Source organism: Panthera pardus, unplaced genomic scaffold (genome assembly GCF_024362965.1).
Source record: "Panthera pardus isolate Hobbes unplaced genomic scaffold, ASM2436296v1 HiC_scaffold_15, whole genome shotgun sequence".
Lineage (NCBI taxonomy): Eukaryota > Metazoa > Chordata > Mammalia > Carnivora > Felidae > Panthera > Panthera pardus.
Genome location: NW_026526710.1, coordinates 13007311 through 13030825, shown reverse-complemented (window position 1 = coordinate 13030825; position 23515 = coordinate 13007311). Strand labels below are relative to the sequence as shown.

At 55.7% G+C, this 23515-nt stretch overlaps 1 protein-coding gene across 1 annotated transcript; it reads left to right on the top strand.

The window, feature by feature from the left end:
• FOXN4 (forkhead box N4) lies at window positions 1-23515 on the top strand. Its single transcript, XM_053902117.1, has 9 exons — window positions 1-104; window positions 13833-13981; window positions 15942-16066; window positions 16173-16283; window positions 16614-16741; window positions 17369-17465; window positions 18712-18919; window positions 21248-21640; window positions 22687-23515. The coding sequence occupies exons 1-9, from the start codon at window positions 19-21 to the stop codon at window positions 22944-22946; spliced, it is 1557 nt and encodes a 518-aa protein (XP_053758092.1). The 5' UTR covers window positions 1-18; the 3' UTR covers window positions 22947-23515.

The following is a 23515-nucleotide window of genomic DNA, read 5'->3' as shown; positions in this document are numbered from 1 at the left end:
TGTCTTTTCCCCAAGGAGATGATAGAAAGTGACATCTCGTCTATGATGTCAGGAATTCTGCAAAACTCAGGGCAAAATCATCACCCCTCTCCACAGGAGTACAGGTGAGGGCTTCAGCAAAAACAAACCATTTCTTTTTGAATTGTTTAACGCGTTTATGTGCTGCTTATGGTTTCTGCGCAAGAACTATTGTTACCTTGAATTTTGCGGTTTTGCAAGACAGCCAGAAGATCTCAATTTCAAAGTTGGCCTCTCTGAGGGTGTCTGGGCTTGTGGCGTGGGGCAACGGGGACCACTCAAAGGCCAGTCTTTTGTCTCCTCCAAGAGAGGTCCCCTCCTGGGTGACAGACTGGGCATCCTGGTGAATGTTAAGATGACAGTAGCAGTTACTGCTTCCCTTACAGTGTCCTAAGATTGGCTCCAGGAAATGTCCCCCAAAAGCTTTGGGGTGTGGGGGAGGAATTGGCGGCCACACTCCTTGGATGCTGCAGAAGTTGGGAGCGGGAACTCCTGAATTCCTGGCCTGACTGTGTGACTTTCAGCAAGGCCCTTGACCTCTCTGGACCTCTGGACCTCATTTCCTTATCAGTTAAATGACGCTCTGGAGCTGAGGCCAAAATAAGTTGTTTCTTGAGACAGGATGAAGCGAGATATATACGGGTCGGGGGAGCTCCTCAGAGTCCTTTGCCCGTTTTTTCTCTTCAAGCCTCAGAGCTAGAACGGCCTCTCGGGGTTCGGCTAGTCCAGCCCCTTTCTTTTACGGTTGGGGAAACTGAGGCCAAGAAGGGAGAAGGGGCCAAGAAGGTCACACAGCCAAGGGAGGGAGGAGGAGAAAAAAAGGAATGAGCTGGAGTTCCCTCCCAGCCTCTCTCACCTGAGGCCAGGAGGCCTGACTTGGTTCCCAGTGCCCCACCTGTCAAGGCAGGCATCGTGTCCATGGGTTGAGGGGGCACAGCCCAGATTATGGAGTGGGGACAGGACAGGGGCTGGCCTGGGAAGAGCAGGCTGTCACCTCGGATCAGACCTGTTTACCCAGGGGCTGTCTGGCCTCCTGGGGCCACTACAACTCACCAGCAATGCCTTCTGGGGCAGACAACAGCCCCCAATTAGAGCGAGGTTTGCTTCCTAAGGGCTGTGGGCCTGGAGGCTGCCTTCTGAGATCCGAACGAAGACACAAATGCAAAGAGATGTTTGCTGAGATCTTGCTGTGTGCAGATCTGGGACTCCACATGTATGCTAGGCATGCGGCAATCTGAGAGCACCTACTGTGTGCCCAGCTTGGGAAGTTGCTGTGATGAGCCCCCATTGCACAGATGAGGAAACTGAGGCTTGGAGACATTAAGTGAAATCTTTAACCAAGAACCCACCACCAAGGACCTCTGGGCTTCCTTCCAGCCCTGAAAGGGTTTAAATAATGGCAGGTGTAGTGGGGGCAGCATAAGGGTGTTAGGAGGTTGGGCTCTGAAATCCTCTATAATCCCAGTTGATTCCTGAGCCTCAGTTTCCTCGTCCATAAAATGGGGATAGAAATAGAAAACTCCACTGCATGGAGTTATTATAAAGATGAAGGAACAATTTCTGACTCTGCCACTTGCCAATTGTATGATTCTGGACGATTTCATTTCTACACCTTCATTTGTCTGTGTCTGTAGCAGGGATAATAAAAGCTACGGGTTTTAAATGCAATATCTATGGAAGTGTCTGTCACCCAGCAGGCACTCAGTGTATCGGGGTGAATCTCCCTCTGTCCCCCCAGCCGGAAGCCCATGGGAAAACAGGTCCTTCCCCTGGACCAGCTGGAAAAGCTCAGAACCATTGATTCTTACTGTTGCCTAAAGCACCCCATAAAAGCATTAGAGTTAGGGAATCAGGTGTTTAAACTTTTTTTTTAATGTTTATTTAATTTTGAGTGAGAGAGACAAGAGACAGAGCACGAGCAGGGGAGTAGCAGAGAGAAAGAGGGAGACCCAGAATCCGAAGCAGGCTCCAGGCTCTGAGCTGTCAGCACAGAGCCCGACGCGGGGCTCAAACTCACGAACTGCGAGATCATGACCTGAGCTGAAGTCAGGCGCTTAACCGACTGAGCCACCCAGGTGCCCCGGGAATCAGGTGTTCAGAGCAGCTGCTCTGGAGTCAGACGTGCCAAGTTCAAAGTCCAGCTTTGAACATGTCACGTGATTTGCTTGAGTCTCCTAATCTTTCCCAGGAGCACGATTAGGGCGCAGTCGCTGCTAAAAGGACTGAGTATATTTTATAGAGCAAGAGACACAGAACCAGCATTTGCCGCTGTTCTTACTACTTAGTTCCATTAACAAGTGTTAAGTTTCTGCAACAGTTGGGGTCTCTGGAGGGCCTTTGTGTGGGGGCCCTGGAGGAACAGGGTGGATGAGGGGGTTCCCTGAACCCAGATTTCCAGTACTCCCCAGTCGGGGCTCCCACCAGCTCCAAGCCTTGGGGTCTTGGCCAGCCCAGCTCCCAAACTGTCTGGGGTACTGAGCAAGCTGTCCCTCTCCAGAAATAGGGCAGAGCAGGCAGTAAGCTTACTGTGTGTGTGTGTGTGTGTGTGTGTGTGTGTGTGTGTGTGTGTGTGGAGGGGGGTGTCAATGCCTACCCAGTTCCCTGACCAGCTGGCAGGGGCGAGGCAGTGGAGCTAAGAGAAACAGTCTTGCCTCAGCACAGGATGAGTTGCCTGGGTGTCCTGCCTTATATTTGCATGGGTTTGGGGCTTTCTTGTGTTAAACAGCTACCATGTCCCTCCCTGAGGGCAGAATAATAATAATGGTGACAACAGCAATAATAATAATAATAATAATAATAATAATAATAATAATAATAGCAGCTGATGGTTTCTTAACCCTTTACTACCTGCCTTCCCTGTGCCGCAGCCATCCTGTGAATGTGGCACTCCTGTGCCCATCTGGCAGATAAGGAAACCAAGGCTCAATCTGATTAAATGGCTTTACATGATGACACAGCTAGTCATGGCCAAAGTACCACTCGAACCTGAGGCTGTCCCACCCAGAGGGCGCCACGACCACTACCTCCCCGCACCCCCCGCCCCGTGCCCCTCAAATGCTGGAACACAATAAGTTGCTTTACCACCTCGCCACTGTATGACCCCAGACAAGTCACTGTCCGTCTCTGTGCCTCAGTTTCTTCATCTGTGGAATGGAGCAAAGGGAGAGCCCAATTCACAGGTCATTGGGAGTATCTGGCACTTTCTGTCTAGAAAAGGTGTTTGGCCAGGACTGGGATAGATTGCTTTCTCAGGGAGGGGAGGTTTTATGATCGCGGAGTAGACTCCCTGGCCCCTTCCAACACTCCCATTTTTCTCCCTGAATAATAGCCTTGGAGAAGTTTATGGGCTTCTCATTCCCCCTCTCCCATCTCCAGGGAATGGCGCCAAGGACCACTCAGGCTGCTGGTCCAGCCTGGTTCCAGCCCCCAGGCAGCCCTCCACGCAGCCCTCCATCCCCAAGGGCCGCCTTGGCCGTTAACTTTCAATGGCTGTGTGCAGAGAGGGAGGGAGCGGGGGCAGGGGACAGCAGCTGGAGGCCGTCCTGTCCCCAAGGAGCTGTCGGGGGAGAGTCCGTGGCTGGGCCTAGACAGCAAATGGCAGCAGCCTTCCCCGCCTGAGATGCTGGGGCCTGGGGGCCAGGGCCAGGGGCAGCCATGACCCTGTGGACAGCACCAACAGCTCACGTCCCATGTGGGTTCGACATGGGTTAGCCGGTTTCCCTTTGGTTCAAAGCTGGGAGGGAAGTGCTCCCTTCGAGGTTCTGCGGGATAATTCGAGTTACTAAGCACCTACTGTGTGCCAGAAAGCTGCGGAGCTCCTTAGCAAGTGCACCGACCCCATTTTATCTTCATGGTAACAACCGTGGAATAGGTGCTGGCATGATCCCATTTTACAGACAAGGAGACTGAGGCCGAGCATCTTGTCCAGAGGCATACGTTCAGGAAGGGGCAGAACAGCGTTGCTTTGTTGTTGTTGAAGTTTATTTATTTTGAGAGAGAGAGAGAGAGAGAGAGAGTGCATGTAGGTGCGGGCAGGGAGAGAGAGAGAGAGAGAGAGAGAGAGAGGGAAAGAGAGAGAATCCCAAGCAGGTTCTGCACTGTCAGCATGGGCCTGCTGCGGGGCTCGAACTCACGGACTATGAGACCATGATCTGGGCTGAAATCAAGAGCCAGATGCTTAACTGGCAGCCACCCAGGCGCCCCCAGGGCAGCAGATTTCAACTACCTGTCCCCACGTTTGGAACTTATTCTAGAGGTCAGGTCCAACAACCTCCTTTTACAGATCGGGAAACTGAGGCCCAGAGGAAGAAGGCAGACTTCTGGCTCCTTGGACGTTTACCTTCTCCCACAGCCATGCGGCTCTGTGGCTCTCCTTACAGATTCTGATGCCAGACTCTCAGTTCCTCCTCTAAGAAACGGGCAAAGCCCTTCCTTTCTTTGGACAGTGGTGTTTTCATCTGTGGGTCACAGTGCTGGGCACACGATCGATCATAAATATTCATCGGGTAGATGGATGGATGGGTAACTATCACCTGAGAAACAGTACGTCCATGAAAATGTAGAGAGGCTTTGTGCTTAAGTGACGACAGGATCCCGCAGTGTGGACCAGGGTGGACAGAGGCCACCTGCCTTTCCTCTTAAGCCCCCCCCCCCCGCTGAGCTGCATGTGGGGATGGTTTAACTCCCATATCAGTGTGGCTCCACCCATCAGTTGTAACCTCCTTGCAGGGGGGAGGCTGGGGGCTCCATCTGTCAGGGGCGGTGACGCTCCCAACATCCTTACACCCTTCCTCCCTCGAGGTGGCCAGAACAACTCCTCCAGCTACCTAACAGGCAAGGGAAAGAGAGGTAGCCTTTCTGGGGTCCAGCCTTCCTGGGTTCACCCCTAGAAACGCGCGTGCGTGCACACACAGACATACACACACACGCCCCCCACCCCACCCCTGCCAAGTTCCAGCCAAGTTCTAGCAAGGAGAGATTCTCTTTTCCAGCCTCCTAATCAAATCATGTCCTATTACGCTCACTCTTGGCCCAGTTGGGAATCCCCTAGCTTGCTCAACTGCATTTGATTTTCTTCTTCCTGTGAACGGTTACAAAAGATGTTACAAAAGATGTGTTAGCTAAATAAATACCGCCGTGAAATGCTTAATCCGTTTTGTGTAAAGGGTTGGATTGGAAACAGGAACAGTTTGTGGTAATGTTAAGAGCTTCCCACTAAACCACATCTCCAGAAGGCAGGTAAAAAACCTTGTAATCAGAGAGGAAGTGACGTCCCGGGGCTGGGTGCGCCTCTGCTCCGCTGGGATGGTGATCTGACTCCCCAAAGGCAATATGTGCCGTGGGGTCTCCTCCTAGTGACCATGCAAAAGGCAAGAGGAGAGAACGCAATGGGGAAGAAAGAAGGAACGGGGTCTAAGCATCCGCTGGGGGCCGGGCCCCATCGTACACATTATCTGATCTTATCCTCACAGCTGCTCTCTGGGGGGGGGGGGGGAGGTTATGATGATGATGATTCCATTTTATAGATGGGAAAATTGAGGCACAGGGCAGGTAAAGTGATTTGCCCAAGGTCACATAGCTACAAAGGGCTTGGAGTGGGACTTCGGCCACAAGTAGATGCCTTCTACCTGGGCTGGGCTGGGGTACCCTTCTACCCTTTCCTACTCCAGCAAGGATGTAATAAATGTCCACAGGGTGCCAGGCCCTGTGCCACTGGCTGAACAAAATAGAGGGTCTCCCAGCCCTGGCCCTCCTAGAGTGGAATGACCGGAAACGTATAAGGTGAATACCTCCTTAAAAAATGCTAAATGTTCTGCAGACACACACAGGAAGGACCACTAGGGGTGTGGGTAGCCAGAGGGAATCTCTCAGAGGAGGGAAGATTTAGGCTGAGACCAGAAGCATGAGAAAGAGCCAGCCATGAATGAGTGCATGGAACAGCATTCCAGCCGGAGGGAACAGCAGGTGCAAAGAGAACTTAAAATGCTCGAGGAACTCAAAGTTCGACAGGTTCGCTAGAGCGGAGGAGAGGAAGGCATGAGGGGAGGGGTGGGAGGCAGCCAGGGCCAGATCATGGTGGGGAGCTGGAGCCTTACTCCCCTAATGGGTTTTAAGGACAGTGCCAGGTTCTGATGTCCCTTCCAAAAGGTCACTCTGACTGCTGGGTGTTAAATCCATCTATCCCACAAATAGTTGTCTAGCACTCGAGCCACACACTGTTCGACACCCTTCCTGTGGTTTACCCTGAACCAAGAACGCCTCTGTTCTGCACATGAGCTAACAGAGACTCAAAGGCACCGAGTCACCTGCACAAGGACCTCTATTAGGAGTAGAGCCAGAACTGGAATCCAGGTGTCCCTGGGCTCACCCCTGCAGTGCCTTGCCCTCCTGGCTCATCTTCTGTCCCTCCAGCAACATGGCTGATTAATTAAGGACACTGTTAATTCCTGTCATCAGGTTGGTCCCCTGGTCACTTAGGATGGCAGCCAGGGACTCCAGTGGTGTGTCCCTTTGCCCAGGGCCACCACAGGGTCCCCTGACCAGGGACCCTGTCACTATGGAGGCACCCAGCAGATCCTTCTAAAAATGATGACGATGATTTACCCTTCCCGCCCACAGCTTGACGTATTTCAGCCAAACTGGCACAGAGACCAAGTAAAGAGGCTGCGGGGTGGTGGTTCAAGCCCCAGCTCCTTTGCGTACACGCTGTGAGGCCGAGGGCTATCGCTTCCCCTCTCTGAGCCTCAGCTATCCCATCTGCAAAATGGGTTTGCTAAGGAGCCTTCATCCCACAGGCTGTCGAGCATCGAGGGAGGGACAGACCGGAGAGGGCTGGCGGGGAGGTAGGCACACTATGGGACCACACTATGGGACTGTGCGTTCCTAAGTTAACTAGAAAGTTCTCTCCTCGGGCAGAGAGGCGGTTCTGTGCTTGCCCCACAGCCTGACAAGTAGGAGTTGAGGAAATACCTATGTTTACTGAGTGTTGGCTGCACGCTCTTTAGAAGATGTTCGTAATCACGTGAACCGCACCATGCCATGCGCGTGGGTGGACTGGGCGCCCCACCCTCATGGCCGCCTCAGTCCTTACAACAAACACCCTGCGAGGTGGGTACAGGCATTAAGCCGTATAGAGGAGCCAACTGAGGCCCAGAGAGGCAGACTACCGCAGACCAGTCTCACAGCTATAAAGGGGCCGGGTGGGATTCAAACCCAGGCCTGGCTGACCATAGAGCCGACACTTGGAACCACTACCTGGAAATGCCCGAGAGAAGGCGATGGGGGGTCGCGGGGGACAGGCCTGACTGGGGTTCCCTAGCTGGGAGGGGCCCGGAGGACTCGGGAATTGTGATGAGCACACTCACCAGGGCACACAGATGAGGCAGGTAAAATGATAAGCACGTAGTAGGCACTTGGAAAATGTTGGCCGGATTATTCCACTGGCGACCGAGTATTCTGAGGTCGGTGTCCCCAGGGTACCACGTTGCTCCTCACCAGGCTCTGCCCCCTTCAGCATCCTCCCGCTTCCTGGCAGAGGTGGGCCGCCCACCTCTGCGGTCCCCCCACCCCGAGTGGCCCGGCAGGCTGTGTGTGTCCCAGGGGCAGCCCCACCAAGATGGAAAGGGCTCAACCCCATTGTGTTCCAGATGGGCAAATAGAGGCCCCGGGGAAAGGTGCTGGGGCGGGTACCTGAGGCCATTGGCCAGAAGCTGCTGAGATAAATTCTCCTGGCTCGCCCTCACCTCTCCCATCTGTGAACAGGGGTGATGACACCCACAAGGTGTGTGTGTGTTAGTAAGGGAAAGACGGATGTGTCCCCGTGTGGGGTGGAGAGCTGCCAGGCAGGTCTTTCTTTCCTTCTTTTTTTTGTTTTTTTTTAAATGTTTATTTATTTTTGAGAGATCAAGACAGAGCATGAGCAGGGAGGGGCAGAGAGAGAGGGAGACACAGAATCCCAAGCAGGCTCCAGGCTCTGAGCTGTCAGCACAGAGCCCGACGCGGGGCTCAAACCCACAAACCGCGAGATCGTCACCTGAGCCAAAGTCAGACACTTAACCGGCTGAGTCACCCAGGTGCCCCATCATATTCTTGACCATCACTTTAGAGTAGATGCCATTATTATTCCCGGTTTATACACTGAGCCCCAGAGCAGGTGACTGTCACACAGGCAGGAATCTTTAGGCCCTGGTCCACCCGTGTTGGGGTTCATGCCTGCTCCTAACCACGGTCTAGTTTGCCTTCCTAGAGCGCAAGCGCACGTAGGACTCTAAGGGAACCTCTACTCTGCCGCCATTGCTTTGTGGCTGGGGAAACTGAGGCCAGGAGAGGGAGACTCACTTGCCCCAGATGATAGAACTGTGGAAATGTGACCAGAGTGTTTACCTGCAGACTGTTCCCATGAGTCATAGCTTCTTTGCACCAAAGGGAACTTGGAGGCTGCTTGGGCTCATCCATCCAATAGGAGCCTGACCCCCATCATCCCTTGACTCCTGCTTGAATGCTCCCAGGACGGGGAGCTTACTACTTTGTGAGCCACCTTAGTACAAGGCTCCCATTTTTACAGAGCCGTTCCCTGTCACTTCCTCACTGGTGGGAGGTAAAGCGGGGAGTTTTTCATAATGGGACATACTAAAACTCCAAATTCCACGCAATCAGCTCCTGAAATTTCCAAACCTCAATCAAATTTCCAATTTTAAGGCAATATAGACACACCAGAGATTTTTCCATAATGATCGAAAAGATTGTCTCAGACCACCATCACCTGGTAGAACTTTGTGAAAAGACCGTTCCAGACCACCACCACCTAGTAGAACTTTCTGTGGTGATAGAAACGTTCCAATTTTGTGCTGTCCAGTACGGCAGGCACTGGCCATGTGTGGCCATTGAGCACTTGAAATGTGGCTGGTGTGATAAAGAAACTGAATCCATAATTTTAATTTTAATGAATTTAAATTTAAATAGCCACGTGCGTGGGGCACCTGGGGGGCTCAGTCGGTTGAGCATCCGACTTCGGCTCAGGTCATGATCTCACAGCCCGTGGGTTCGAGCCCCACGTCGGGCTCTGGGCTGACAGCTCGGAGCCTGGAGCCCGCTTCCTGTCCTGTGTCTCCCTCTGTCTCCGCCCCTCCCCCACTCTCACTTTGTCTCACTCTTGTCTCTCAAAAATAAATAAATGTTAAAACAAATTTTTTTTAAATAAATAAATAGCCACGTGCGGCTTCCTATTGGATAGCACAGTGCTAGAATTTTCTAGAATCCACAGAGCCCATTTCTTCAACCGTTCCTTGTAGGGCAGGGAGAAAGGACAGTGGGACTGTAACCAGCCCAGTCTCTTGCTGGAGGACCCTAGACAGGCCTATTTCTCCCTGGCCTCCATGTCCCCATCTGGTAAATGGGAAAGTGGTAATGATAACAATACCTGCCTGACCGGCTTGGGCACACAGTGGGGACTCACCCACCCCAAGCTGTGTCCACAGGCTTTTATAAAATTAAATAAAGTTAAGCTGGGCCTTTTATCCCCTCCCGGCCCTTTGGACAGCAGGGAGTGGGGCATCTGGAAAGCTGGGTCTGTTTGCTCATTTGTCCAAGCTGTGAGACTTAGTGAGCACATACTATGTGCCTGGCCCCATACTGGGCTCTGGGGTACAGCTGCTCCCTCAGGGGGTTCAAGGTTCCCTGCTGCAGCATCAGGTTGTCCGGGGGCCACCTAACCCAGCAGTGGACTCAGCCCGGGTCCTCGCATGGAACTCTATGCATCGATGAGGGACAGGTCATAGGGACGCTTCACTAAGCCACCGTGGAGAGAGGGCTGGGCCGATGGGCCTCTGGGCAGGGAGCAGAGGAAGGGTGGAGGAGAAGGGGACAGAGATGGTTGAGGACCCAGGCTGGGCAGTGAGGACGAGACACTCCCCATTTAGGCCCTAGAGCACCGCACTCTTCCCGTGATCCACAGCGAAGAGGGGCCCGAATGCCGGCTGATGAGACAGCAGAAAGCGAGCCAGGCTTCGGGGCCAGCGGATCCCCGGCACAGAGCCTCTGGGCATCCACATCCGCTGCTGGAGACCAGCTGGGCCGGTGCCAGGCACACTGACACAGACATTTTGGCCTGGGCAAGAGAGAGACCCAGCAGGGGGAGCAGGGCCTGGCCACCGACCCCCGGGATGAGCAGCAACCCCCCACAAAGGGAGAATGGGGACCAGGCCTGTGTCGGAAGCTGAATATGCACTGGCTAATGTGATCCTCAACACAACCCAGGGAGATATGGACTGTTATTCTCCCATTTTCCAGAGGAGAAAACAGAGGCCCAGGGACCAGAAGTCACAGGGATTCATCTAGTCAAAGCTTACACTGTGCCCAAGACCCTGTTTCACCACCTTGGGGCTGTCTTTCCCCCAGAGCTTTTCTGGGAGGTGCTAAAATACAGTCTCCTGGGCACCACAGCTCAAGGGTGGGGGGGGGACCCCAGGCTCTGGGCTAGGTCTTGAACCCTGTATTTCAACCAACTCCTGGGCAATGCTGTGTACACAGCCCCCACTGGAAAGCCCCAGGATCATGGGGGCGGGGTGCATCACCCCCAGGTCACATCTAATTCTCGGCCCGTTGTGCCACCAAAACAGCCTCAGACTGGCGCAGACAGACCTGGGTTCGAGTCCTGGTCTGGCCTCAGCTTCTCCATCTGTAAAGTGGGGCCGCCTACTCCCCGTCCCTGTCCTGGAGGGGTTGCAAGGACTCAGGGAGGCGGAGGATGGCTCAGTGAGCACCAAAAGTCCCGGACACCGCGGCCATTGTCACACCATTCTTTGTGTCGGTGACCTGGGGTCAGCTTACTTCGACCAGCCAAGCAGGCACTTAAGTAGCACCTCTGTGTGCAGGGACACCGGGTGATACAGGGCTCAGGGGCAGCCCTCGGTGGTCCAGCAGGCAGGGCAGGGGTGGAGAGATGGCTGTACAGACTCACGGGCCCTGGCAAGGCGTAGGGAGCCGTCAGGAGGCAGAGGGGTCCCCGAGCTTGGGGTCTGGACGGCAAAGACTTCCCGGAGGAGAAGCCACACTCCTGGGCTGGAATGAGCGCCCCCCCCGGCCCCCTGGGAGCCGGGAGCCCTAGCCCTGGTCTTTTTCAGGACTCCGAATCAGGAGAAAACGGCTTCTCCTCTCCCAACCTCAGTGTCCCCATGGGTAGAATGAGGGGTGGGGTCAGATGATGTCTGGAGGGACTTTGGCCGTCAGAAGGCAGTTTGGAGTGAGCCCCCCAGGGATGGGCACCGTTCGGGTGGGGGGAGGAAAAGCAAAAGGGGGCATTCCCGGCAGGGAGGAATGGCTAGAATGCAAAAACGCGAGGTGCGACGGTGCCTGGGTGTCCCGGGGGCAAAGCGGACACTGGGTGGCCCCAGTAGGGATGATGCCGAAGGAATGGGGAGCCAGGTGGACACCCAAATGGCAGGGAAGAAAACCACATAAATTACAACCAGAATAGCACCATTTACTCGGCCCCTCTATGGGCTCAGCTACATCGATACCCTTCCGGGATCCTTGCGTTATGGGGAAACAGGCTCAGGACAGCTAAGTGACTGCTGAGGGTCTCAGTTTCTCTATCTGTAAAATGGGGATAGCATGGAGCCCAGGGTCTGGCATACAGGAAGTGCTCAATAAATGGGAGCCGCTAGTGGAAACAGCAACAGAGGCAGGTCCGCGAGACCAGAGTCCAAAGCTTCGATGTACTTCTAGTCCTCTGGGAACCTAGCTAATGTGACTTTTGACGTTAATATTGGTATTAATAATGACAGCTAAGTCAGACACCGTTCCAAGGGCTTTACACACTTAATCCTCACGACGCCCTATGAGACGGGAAGTGTTGTTAACCCTATTTTACAGATGGAAACTGAGGCTCAGAGAGGTTAAGTCAGTGGCCCTGGGCACACAGGTGATTAGAACCCAGAGCCCAAGCTCTTAACCACTCTGGGAACTAACCACTCTGGGAACTAACCACTCTGGGTCACCTGCTGCCAGAGACTTTGCTTACTGGTGGCATGCAAGAAGCCGGTTTGTTTGCAAGCCCCTCACCTCTATCCATCCCTCCCTGCTGCCCCAGCGCCAGACGGGGCCACGTGGGCAGTAGGGAGCTACAGCAGGTAACAGAGCAGGAGCAGGGTTCACACCACCAGCCTCTGGGAGGTGGGCCAGTCATGGGGTGCGGAGGGGTGGGTGGGGACCAGCCAGACGTCCCCAACAGCGGGCCCTGCCCTTCGGCCTTACCCCATGGTCTCCACGGGCCCGAGGGGACAGATGGCATCGCCCAGGCCTGGGCCACGGCTGTCACTCGCCAGATGAGTTACGAGCAGGCTGAAGGAGTGGCAGCCGGGGGTGGGAAGGGGCTACAAAAACAATTGCAGGGAGACCCCGGGACAATGGGGGCCACGTGCCATGGGGGCAACAGTCGTTTGTCGCACAATGGGCCGCCGGGGGGGACAGAAGCCAGGCCAACTGCTGCTGCTGACAGGGCCGGCCGGGTTTTCAAATCGTTTCCAGGCCCTGTTTTCCTACAAGGCAGCCAATCGCTGGGGTAGCCGGGCGGTCACCTGATGCCAGCTTGGTGGGCTGAGGGCCGAGGCCCGGCGACAACCGAGCAGTTGTGGCCATGGCAACGCTAATTGTGGCCCTAAAACAAGGGGAGAGAGAGAGAGAGAGAGAGAGAGAGAGAGAGAGCGCGGGTGAGGTGGGAAGGAGGGGGAAGAGAGGCTGAGACACCAAGGCAGAGGACAGGGGACGCTAGCTGTGGTGGCCCGCAGGTGACAGAAGCCGAGGTCCACCGTGGGTCCCCTGTCACATGCAGGACAAAGCCAGAGGCTGCGTTGTTTTTTTCTCTCTCCCCCTTTCCATGAAGCCCCGACACACTCCTGCTTGAAACATGGAGCTTAGAATTTGGACCGCGGGCCTCCGGGCTGCAAACCAGAAAGGCCCTGGCCAGTTTGCAGCCACGTTACGACGTGGACGGGATGCTCCTGTGGGGCATCTTGGAGCCGTGTGGCAAGCATGACGTCGGAGGTGCTGGGGGTCATGGTTACCCCACATCAGGGTACCTGCCTGCCATCCTCAGTGGGCAGCCTCTTCCTTCCCGTAGAGACTGATGGTTTTGCTCGCACATCTGTTGAGGGGTGGTGGGCCTGCGTCCCAAGTGGAGGCTCCGGGGGCTTCCCGGGGTCATGGTGAAGAGCTCCGCAGCCTTCAGGCTGTGCTGCCTGGTTTCCAGACCCCCCGCTTCCTGTTACACATGGCTTTGGGCCAGTGACTCGGGGCTCTGAGCCTCAGTTTCCCCATCTGTAAAAGGGGGGGGATGTGGGCATATCCTACCTCTCAGGGCTACTGTGGGGATCGGGCGGGATTGAAAAGGACTGTGCTTGTTGAGCACCGAGCCCTGTGCCTCAGTTTCCCCACCCATAAAATGGGAATCATAATAATACTACCATTTGCCTCATGAGGTGACCCAGAGATTTAAACGGGTTTCTGCCTGCGAAGGGCTTGATATGGTGCCGGGCACAGAGTAAGTGCTCAACAAACATGAGCGTTTATCATTCTGGGGGGAGGGGCTAACGTGAGATGTGTTAGGTGGGTAAATGAAGGAATGAATGATTTGAGGATGTGTGATCCTGGCTGCCAAAGCGGGAGGATCCTGGGTCCCCATGTCCAGCCCCGGGGACGGGCAGATTAGGGAAGCTGGGGGAGGTGAGGGACTAAGGGGGCGATTCCAGAGGTGGGGGGGCCCCCCAAGAGCTGGCCTGAGCTCCCCGCCCCGCCCGAGCTCCTGCCCCTCCCTGCAGGCTCCTGGCCACCACCACCGGCGAGGACGACCTTCCCGGGGACCTGCAGTCGCTGTCATGGCTCACAGCTGTGGACGTGCCGCGGCTGCAGCAGATGGCGAGTGGCCGCGTGGACCTGGGTGGCCCCAGTGCACCCCACCCACATCCAGGTAGGCTCAGGGGTGAGGTGGAGGCGGGGCATGAGGGCGGTGCAGGGGAGGGGCGGCGCTCAGCACTGCCACCCACCCGCCGTATGTCTGCGGCCAGATCTCTGTCCGTGTCTGGGCCTTTGTTTCTCCATCTGTAAAATGCGACTAATCATGCCTTCCTCAGAGGGATGTGGTTCATTCATTTGCTCACCACTGTGCACCAGGCCCTGTGTGAGCTAAGGTGTCGGTAAAGAAGAAAGACAGCCCTGCCCCGACCCTGATATGTCTTGAAGGTCTAAAGCAGTTACCAAACTGTGGCCCGCGGGCCAGATGCAGCCGGCAACCTGCAGCCTGTTTGCTTTTTTTTTTTTTTTTTTTTTTTATTGCCTTCGTGTTCAGAATGGTTTTACATTTCTCAAGGATGGTAAAAAACAAAAACAAACAAACAAACAAAACAAAAGAGAAGACAGAAGCTATATGGCTGGCAAAGCCTCAAATATTTGCTCCCTGGCCGTTTACAAAAGCCTCCTGAACCCTGATCGTCAAAGAGGTCATACGTGGAAAGTGCCAAAGGTCCTGGCACACAGTAGGTGCTCAATAAATGGCAGCCAGTCGCAGTCATAGCAAGTGGACTAAATATTTAGAGACCCAGAAAGCACTGGAGACCAACAATCAAGGAAAACCATCATCACAGTATGTTAAAAGGACTGACAGTTGAGAAATTCGTGTCTAGGATTATTTCTTTCATTGAACAAACTGTTCTTGGCCAAAACATCTATAGCAGGGGTCAGCAAACTTTTAACGTAAAGGGTCAAGGAGTAAATATTTTAGACTCTGTGGGCCATACGGTCTCCGTTGAGATGCTCAACTTTGTCACTGTGGCGCAAACCCAGCCCTAGACAATATGTAAACGAAGGGATGTAGTCGCGGGCCAGTAAAACTGTTTACAAAGACGTGCTGTAGGCTGGGTTTGGCTGGCTGGCCGTGGTTGGCCAAGCCCCGATCGAGAACTTCCAGCTGTATGACCTCGGGCAAGCACCCTCCCCCTCTGACCTGTGTCCTCCTCTGCGACAAAAGGACAGCCGCACTGCCCTCGCGGGGCGATGTGGAGACGTGACGCCGAAAGCTCCTTGCACGCACAGTCGGGGCTGTGTGGCACACGAGCGGGAACCCTCCCCTCTCCACCACGTTGCCGCACGCCTCCTGTGTCCCTGTCTCCATGCCAGGGGTTTGGAGCACTGGGTCATATAAGATGTGGTCCTAGTTGTCAGGGAGGAGCTGAGGGCCTGGTCAGAGAAGAGGGCAAGGCGGACAGATCACAGGCACAAGGGGACGAGCCCAGGGGGTGGTGGCCAGGACTCAGAGGAGAGCTTCCTGGAAGAGGTGGCCCCCCGGGCAGGATCATCTTGCAGGTCAACTTTGTTTCACCTGGAAGGTAGCCCCAAGTCAGAATGGTACAGTGAGCATCTGTGATAGATTAGCCATGCTAATCTGAGCTAATCCTTGGCGGACGAGCAGGACTCAGCAAAGGGGAGACAGGCACAGAGGCATTTAGAGCTAAGCCTAGAGGACTGGGGGATGGAGGCACGTTTTTGAGGAGAGAGATGAACATAATGAGTTGATGCTTTAGCTTCACGATGGACGAGGGCCAAGATGTTCATGACATCATCATCATTAATTATCCGCTCGTATTTATCGAGAGCTTATGTGCCGAGCAATGTAATGAGCACAACCTCCTGACAACTTCATACGTAGGTAATCTCGGTAGTGCCGCTGTACAGATGGGGAAACTGAGGCTGGCCCAAGGTCACACAGCTGGTAGGAGCCCACTGGTCACTCCCACGCTCCCAGGCAGTGGTTTGCCAGGCACCTGCTGTGCACCTGGGTGGGGGACGGCTCCATTCTCTGGAGGTGCCCGGGGACTGAGCTGCTCTGACCCACTCCTCCAGCCCAGTGGCATCTCTGTGCTTCCCTTTTGCAGGTGCCTTGGCCAGGGCAGCCAGCCTGCATGTGGGAGCCACCCCAGGTCCACTGCTCCACGGCCCGGCTGGCATGGTCCCCCCAGGCATGCTAGGCCTGGGCCCCATAGCCAATCACAGAGCCAGCGTAAGTGCCACCGCGTGGGTCGGGGAGCTAGAACGGGGGGTCCTCCGGGGCTGGGGTGCCCCACCCTCACCCTGACTTCTGTCTCCCCCTCTTGCGGCCTCTGCAGATGAACCAGATCCCTGTGGGGGGCCAGCCCTCATCCAGCCTGCAGGACCAGCCACAGCTGTACTCGCCCGCCTCCCAAACGCAGTTACCGCTGCCCCCAGGCACCCAGCAGGTACCGGGGGCTGGCGGGGGCCCCTGGACTCGGAGACACACACCCCTGCCTTGGGCTGGCCAGGGAGCTCTCTGAGCCTCAGTTTACTCCCCTGCAACATGGGCATAACATTCCCCGTGTGCGTGTCATTGAGTCCTTCATTCAGTCCCCTAAAACCGCTGTGCGGGGCAGGGACAGGATTATCTCCTGGGGCCATAGACCTGACATCTTGCTAAACAGCATCTCCTGAAAAGGGAGCCCGGGGTTGGGGCTGGGGGGCGTCCTGTGAGTGGCTTATGCTCTCTCTCACCTTTTCTCTCTGCCACCCTTCCCTGCCACGCCCGTGAGAAGCACCCCCCTATGGGCCTGTACGGCTCCCCGTTTGGAGCACGGCCTCCCTACCCCCAGCCCCGCATGGCTGTGCATTCGTCTCGGGAACTGCACCCCAAACACTACCCCAAGCCCATCTACTCATACAGGTGAGGTCCAGGACGGGCTGGGGCCACAAGGGGCTCGGGGAGGAGAGGGGCGAGGCTATCCCAGACAGCTAGATGTGGTGCGATGGCTCAGACTTGCAAGGGGGAGTTTGGGGGGGAGTGGGGAACCCCCAGGTGGGACCTGCTCGAGGAAGGACCATCGTGTGTCCAGTCAGCCCCCAGGGCTGAGAACCCATTCCCGACTCTGTCACTCATAAACTGTGTGGCCTTGGGGAAGTGGCTTGGCCTCTCTGAGCCTCAGTTTCCTCTGGTGTAAAAAGTCATCGAAACAAGAGGATTGTGTACCTCACAAGATTTGGATACGGCTGGGGTGGGGGGTAAGCAAGCCTGGTTAAAGTCTAAAGGCCCATAGGCATGAATTATGGAGAAGGAATAAAGAGAGGAAAAGCACTTTCTCAGATTGGTACCAGTGTCCGAGCTCAGGGTCAAGGAGAAGGGCGGGAGGTGGGGAAAACGTAGGGCCGTGGAAAGGTACCAGAGCTAACGCCGTTGGAGCGTGTAGGGGCTGGTACCGCTGGGGTCAAGCAGGGCAGGCTTCCTGGCAGAGGAGACCTGGGGCCGTCAGCCCGAGCCACCGTCACCCCCGCCTTCTCCACCCTGTGCCTCCAGCTGTCTGATTGCCATGGCCTTGAAGAACAGTAAGACAGGCAGCCTGCCTGTGAGCGAGATCTACACCTTCATGAAGGAGCACTTTCCCTACTTCAAGGTGAGGGGCCCCAGCCTGGCCTAGGGGTGCTGGAGCCGCCCCGGCCTCTCGTACTGCCAGAACCCAGGACCTGGCCCCGGGGCCACACTGGGTCGCCCTTTTAGGCCCCCAGTTGTGTCCATAGGCACCGTTCACACAGTCAGGGGCAAAGGAATCCAGAAGGGAAAGGGGGCATCTGAGCTGGGCTCTAACGAGGGGACAAGTTCACCAGGCATCCGCGGCAGCAGGGGAGGGGGGCGGCGGGAAGAGGGGCTAACCTAGTTACTCAGCACCGACTCGGTTCAACATACGGATGCAGGGGCACCTGGGTGGCTCAGTCACTTGAGTGTCTTGATTTCAACTCAGGTCATGATCCCAGGGTCATGGGATCAAGCCCCACGTCGGGCTCTGAGCTCAGCATGAAGCCTGCTTAGGTCTCTCTCTCTCTCTCTCTCTCTCTCTTTCTCTCTCTCTCCCCCCCCTTCCCTTCCCTCCTTCTCCCGGCTCACGTGCTCTCTTCCCCTCCCTCTGAAAAAGTGAACAATTTCAAAAACATACTGATGCAGAACACAGGCTTGGCAAGAGCTTTTGCCCCGCCGAGCCTCGGTTTTCTCATCCATAAGATGGGGAGGATAATACCCCTCTGCCAAGGTTGGCGAGGACTCTGCGTGTAAAGGGCCTGGCAGCTCCTGGCACGTGGTGGGCCACTAGGAACGTTAGTTTTGCTGGCATCCAAGCAAACTCAGGCGCCGGTGGTCAGAGGGTCGGTACCAAGCTGTGAGGTCCCCGACTTGGACCGTGCCCTCCGCAGAAAATGCCGCGCACCGTAGTGTGTGCGGGAGGGGAAGAGGCCATGAGGTGCGCTGTCGTATCTGCTTACCTCACAATCAAGTATGAGCGTTGAAAACTGTCTGGCATTGAATACACTCGGCCAGTTATCCGTGCATTCGCATCGGCTCGCTTGCTCGCCGAGCGGGAGAGAAAGGACGGAAAATTCGGCATCCCCGGGCCGGTTCTCAAGTAGTAACTGTTGGCTGGAGCCAAAGTGCACCTGCCCCTTTAACAGGGCACGGGCCCTCCAGTTTGCCCTAGTCCCTACCGCTCTCTCTCAAGGCGCTTCCCAACTCAAGGCGGGTGTCGGAGTGTCGTTTTACCCCGCCCCTGCCGCGCCTGCCCCTCTAGGCCCGCCTTTGAGAGGCCCCTGGAGAGGAAGAGCTCATAGGGAGGTCTCTGAGGGGGTCTCCTGCGCGTCCGTCTCTCCCCACAGACGGCTCCCGACGGCTGGAAGAACTCGGTGCGGCACAACCTGTCCCTGAACAAGTGCTTTGAGAAGGTGGAGAACAAGATGAGTGGCTCCTCGAGGAAGGGCTGCCTGTGGGCCCTGAACCTGGCCCGCATCGACAAGATGGAGGAGGAGATGTACAAGTGGAAGAGGAAGGACCTTGCCGCCATCCACCGGAGCATGGCCAACCCCGGTGAGGCCCACACGCACCGCCCGGCCCGGCTCTGCCTGCGTCCTGCCTGGCTGGCACCAAGTCTCGGCCCCGCTGGGGGGCACACGGGCCTCTGGTGAACTTCCCGCCTGTGAACTATGCCTCCCCTCCCTCCCCCGCTCCCCTGTGGCTGCTCAGCTCAGAGCCCTGGTCACAGGTCTGGGAAAAGCTGTTCAGTCTCCCCCCAGCAACCCCTAGTTTCTCCCAGAGAAACCCCAGACGAGACAACCACGGGATGACGTCACTTTCGTACTTCTCCTACCACATCGGCACTGAGTTTTAAAACCATAAAATAATAGGGGAGCCTGGGTGGCTCGGTCGGTTAAGCGTCCAACTTGGGCTCAGGGCATGATCTTGTGGTTCGCGGGTTCAAGCCCCAGATCGGGCTCTTGGGCTGGCAGCTCAGAGTCTGGAGCCAGCTTCGGATTCTGTGTCTCCCTCTCTCTCTGACCCTCCCTCATCACGCTCTGTGTCTGTCTGTCTCTCTCCCTCAGAAATAAACGTTAAAAAAACTTTTTTACATATTAAAAAACATAAAATGATAAAATAATAAAGTAATAACACCCAGTGTGGGCTAGGATGTGGAGAAACAGGCACCTCCGTGTCTAACTGATGGGAACCTAAGTGAAACTTTTCCGGGACACGGTAATAGAACAAAACCCTGCAAACTGTACCTCATTGTTTGCACCAGTTATTATTTTTTTAAGTGTATTTATTGATTTTGAGAGAGAGAGACAGGGAGAGCGAGTGGGGGAGGGGCAGCGAGGGAGAGAGAGAATCCCAAGTAGGCTTCACGCTCATCGTGGAGCCCGACGCGGGGCTCGAACTCATAAACCGTGAGAGCGTGACCTGAGCTGAAACCAAGAATCGCTTAACTGACTGAGCCACCCAGGCACCCCCTTGATCCAATCACTTCTGGCCACGTGTGCTGAGGAGATCAAAGATTTCAACAAAAGGCTTACACACAACGTGATTCATCACAAAATTATTTCTAATGGTAAAAAATTGAAAGCAATCTAGACATCCTACAAGAGGGGATTAAATAGACACAATGTCATACCATGCAAAGACTAGAGAGAAAAATATTTTTGGAATGGAAAGAAATACTTCCAACACAACAGGTGAAAAAAAGACAGGTTATGAAGCCATATCACACAGCCTCATTATATTTTAAAATGCATATGTGATGTTACATGAACATATACCTTTATGTATGTGTGTATATCCACTCATATGTGCGTATATGTACTTATGTGGACACACACACACACACACACACACAGACTAGAAGAAATATACCAAACTCTTTACTGTGAATGAAGAGACCACTGGTAATTTTTATATTCTTCACGTTTCTGTATTTTCCAAATCTACCCGGTTCGTGAACCTCTTTGCTATGAGAAAAAAAATATGGCATGTTTTGTTGTTTTTTGTTTTTTTTTTTTTAATTAAGAGATGTGAAGGGGAGGGGAGAATGTGAAATGAAAGGCCAGTCCCACCCAGCCTTAGGAATGTGTGGCCTGACTCCATGGGGACTGGCATGCCTGGTGTTTGCATATGAAGGAGGACAGGAGTATAACTCAGACACGAATAATTCAATAAAGAGAGGAAAAGGGGACCATAGCGGGGTCCGGGAGGCCCTCAGCGGAATGAGTACCGTGTGATGCCCACCCCTCAGAGAGCCCTGGGGTCTGGCTTGAGACCTGAGGCCAGCCCTGACACGTTTAGAGTAAGACCCAGGTTGGAAGCGTCCTCTAAAGTGAGTGTAACCTAAATCGATCCTGGGACCCTAGCGGTCCAGTCTCGAACTGGTGTTACGGTCCAGGAGACACGAGCCAGCAACCAAAAGTAATTCCACAGTCATGGTCTTGTTCGTATCCAAGGCCGTCAAGGAGGATCCAGCTTTAACTCACAGCGACACTTCTTAATGTCTCTTGAGCAGCAGGGAGTGGCGAGGGCCCCTTGCACGTTGATGCATTTTGTCCCCATGTCGTGGATTCGTAACCTCCGCCGGACCTCCTCTTGCAGGGCGTGAGGAGCTCCAGGCGAGGTCCTAGGGTTACTGCACTGTCCCAATGAGAGGAGCTCATGTTATTATCCGAGGCCCTTCTCCTTCCTCAAAGACCCTACCCTGTGATTTCATGACATTTCCCCAACAACACTGTGTGGAGCGTATGATGCCATCTCCTAGATGAAGAGACCGAGGTTCAGAGGGTCCAAGAGGTTGGCTAACGGTCACGCGCATGGTTTACCACTGGGGCCTGGGAACTGCAGGGTGGCTGCTCAGTGACCTCTCCCACTTGCCTGCAGAGGAGCTGGACAAGCTGATCTCGGACCGACCGGAGAGCTGCAGACGCCCTGGCAAACTGGGAGACCCCGAGGGCCCCGTGCTGACTCATGCCACCACGGTGGCCATGGCCCATGGACGCCTGGCTGTCTCCCAGCTTCCGCCCCAGCCACTGATGACCCTGTCCCTGCAGTCCGGCCCCCTGCACCACCAGGTCCAGCCCCAGGCACATCTCGCCCCAGACTCTCCCGCCCCGGCCCAGACCCCACCGCTGCACGCCCTGCCGGAACTGAGCCCCAGCCCCCTCCCCCACCCCGCCATGGGAAGGGCGCCCGTGGACTTCATCAACATCAGCACCGACATGAACACTGAGGTGGATGCCCTGGACCCCAGCATCATGGACTTCGCTCTGCAGGGTGAGGCCGGAGGAGTGGGGGGGGGGGGGGGCTGGAGGGCCAAGAGGATGGGGGAGGGCAAGAGAGAGGAGGTCTGTCTGCATTTCCACCTCCGCTCATTCCTTCAACAAGCACTCCCCAACCGCCTAATGACGGTGAAGTACAGCCAGCATTTAGTGAGCGCTTACTGTTTACCAGGCCTCGTGCCAAACGCGTCATAGCCATCACCCCCATGTCACCCTGCATCGGCCCTGGGGGGCCACTGCCATTTCACGTCCCCATCCTGCCAGCGAGGAAACTGAGGCAGAGGAGCGAGGTCCCCTGGCTCGCCGGTGGCCCAGCCGGGATTTCAACCCAGGTCCGTCCGACCCCCAACTTTTCCACTCCCACTGCTTCCACTCGCACGTGCCAACCTCATGCCGGGTCACACTCTGGCCCCCACTGCCTGCCACACAGTCATCCCTGATACACAGGAGCTGAGCGGATGACCGAACGAACGAGGGAGGTGCCTTGTGAGTCATCCGTTCACGACCGTGTGCCAGCCAATGGCCGAGAACTCCTCTGCCCTCAAGGAGTTCGGCGTCTAGAGAGGGAAACGGACCGGTTGGCAGTTTGTTAGTTAGCAAGCGAGCGAGTCACGTACAGCTGTGAACTGGGTGTATCCGGACCTCGCCGCCTCCTGCCTGTCCCCCGAGATTATCATGTAGTCAAACTGTGTTGTGCTGTTCTGTCCCCTGACCTTGCCACAGTGGGACCCCTTAGTGACAGTAAGTGCTTCCCACACAGCCCCCTGTTTAAGCCCCCGAGGGGAGGAGGAGTGGGGGGGTGGGGGCGATTGTCTCCATTTCATTCCAAGGAGCCTGAGGCTCCGAGACAGAAGTGATGTTCCCAGGGATGCCCAGTGGGAAGGGGGGGGGGCGGCTAGAACGAACTTGGTGTCTCCATGCTCCCCTGCGGTACCCAACTTTGAACCCCAGACATGGTCTTTGCCTCTTCCTTAAGATAGGATTTGAACTCGGTCTGTTTGACACGAAGCCAGCTCACCCAACCGCTTTTGTCTTTGAAAGGGAACCTCTGGGAGGAGATGAAGGATGGGGGCTTCAGCCTGGACACGCTGGGGGCCTTCGGAGACTCCCCCCTCGGCTGTGAGCTGGGGGTCTCGGGCCTGACCCCCGTCTCCGGCGGCAGCGACCAGTCCCTCCCAGACCTGCAGGTGACGGGCCTGTATGCTGCGTACTCGACCCCAGACAGCGTGGCCGCGTCGGCCACAACCTCGTCCTCCCAGTACCTGGGCAGCCCAGGGAACAAGCCCATCGCCCTGCTTTGAGGTGACGCCTCACCTGCCCCGGCACCCGGAACCCCGGGCTTGGGGTTCCTGGACGCAAGCCTCTCACATCTCCGTCGGCACCCCGGGCCCTCTCGCACCTCCGCAGGAGGCCTTTGGAGCCACCTCGAGTCAGAAGGACAGAGGACAACGGACGGGCATTGCAGCCTCCCTGACCTCCTGACACCTGAGAACGAGATTTCTCCAGCCTGCATCCCCGCTGGGCTCCCGAAACGACCCGCAGTCCCCTCTGGGGTGGGACCGCCATGGAAACACCCCGGCAGGGAGGCCCTTTAATTTATTCTTCTGGGATTAAGCCTCCACCTCAGCCTCCAGAGGACAGGCCTTGAGGCCAGGAGCAGAGCTGGGAGACTGGCGCACCTCTCTTGGATCGGACCGGGCTGAACTCCGGAATGGGTGCCCGGCCCTCCCCTCCGGGCTCCCCACTCCCAGAGTCTGTTAGAGTTTCACACAACAGGTCCCGGGCCCATGCGGGGCACCGTGTCCCTGTGTACATTTATTTATATTTATTGGAGCCCATCCACACCGCCTCTTGGAACCCAGCCCCTGGC

Coding starts and splice junctions, on each gene's coding strand:
- FOXN4 (XM_053902117.1), top strand. CDS start 19: ATGATAGAAAGTGACATCTCGTCTATGATGTCAGGAATTCTGCAAAAC. Junction 16,067..16,172: donor TAGCCAATCACAGAGCCAGC/GTAAGTGCCACC, acceptor CGGCCTCTGCAG/ATGAACCAGATCCCTGTGGG. Junction 16,284..16,613: donor TGCCCCCAGGCACCCAGCAG/GTACCGGGGGCT, acceptor GCCCGTGAGAAG/CACCCCCCTATGGGCCTGTA.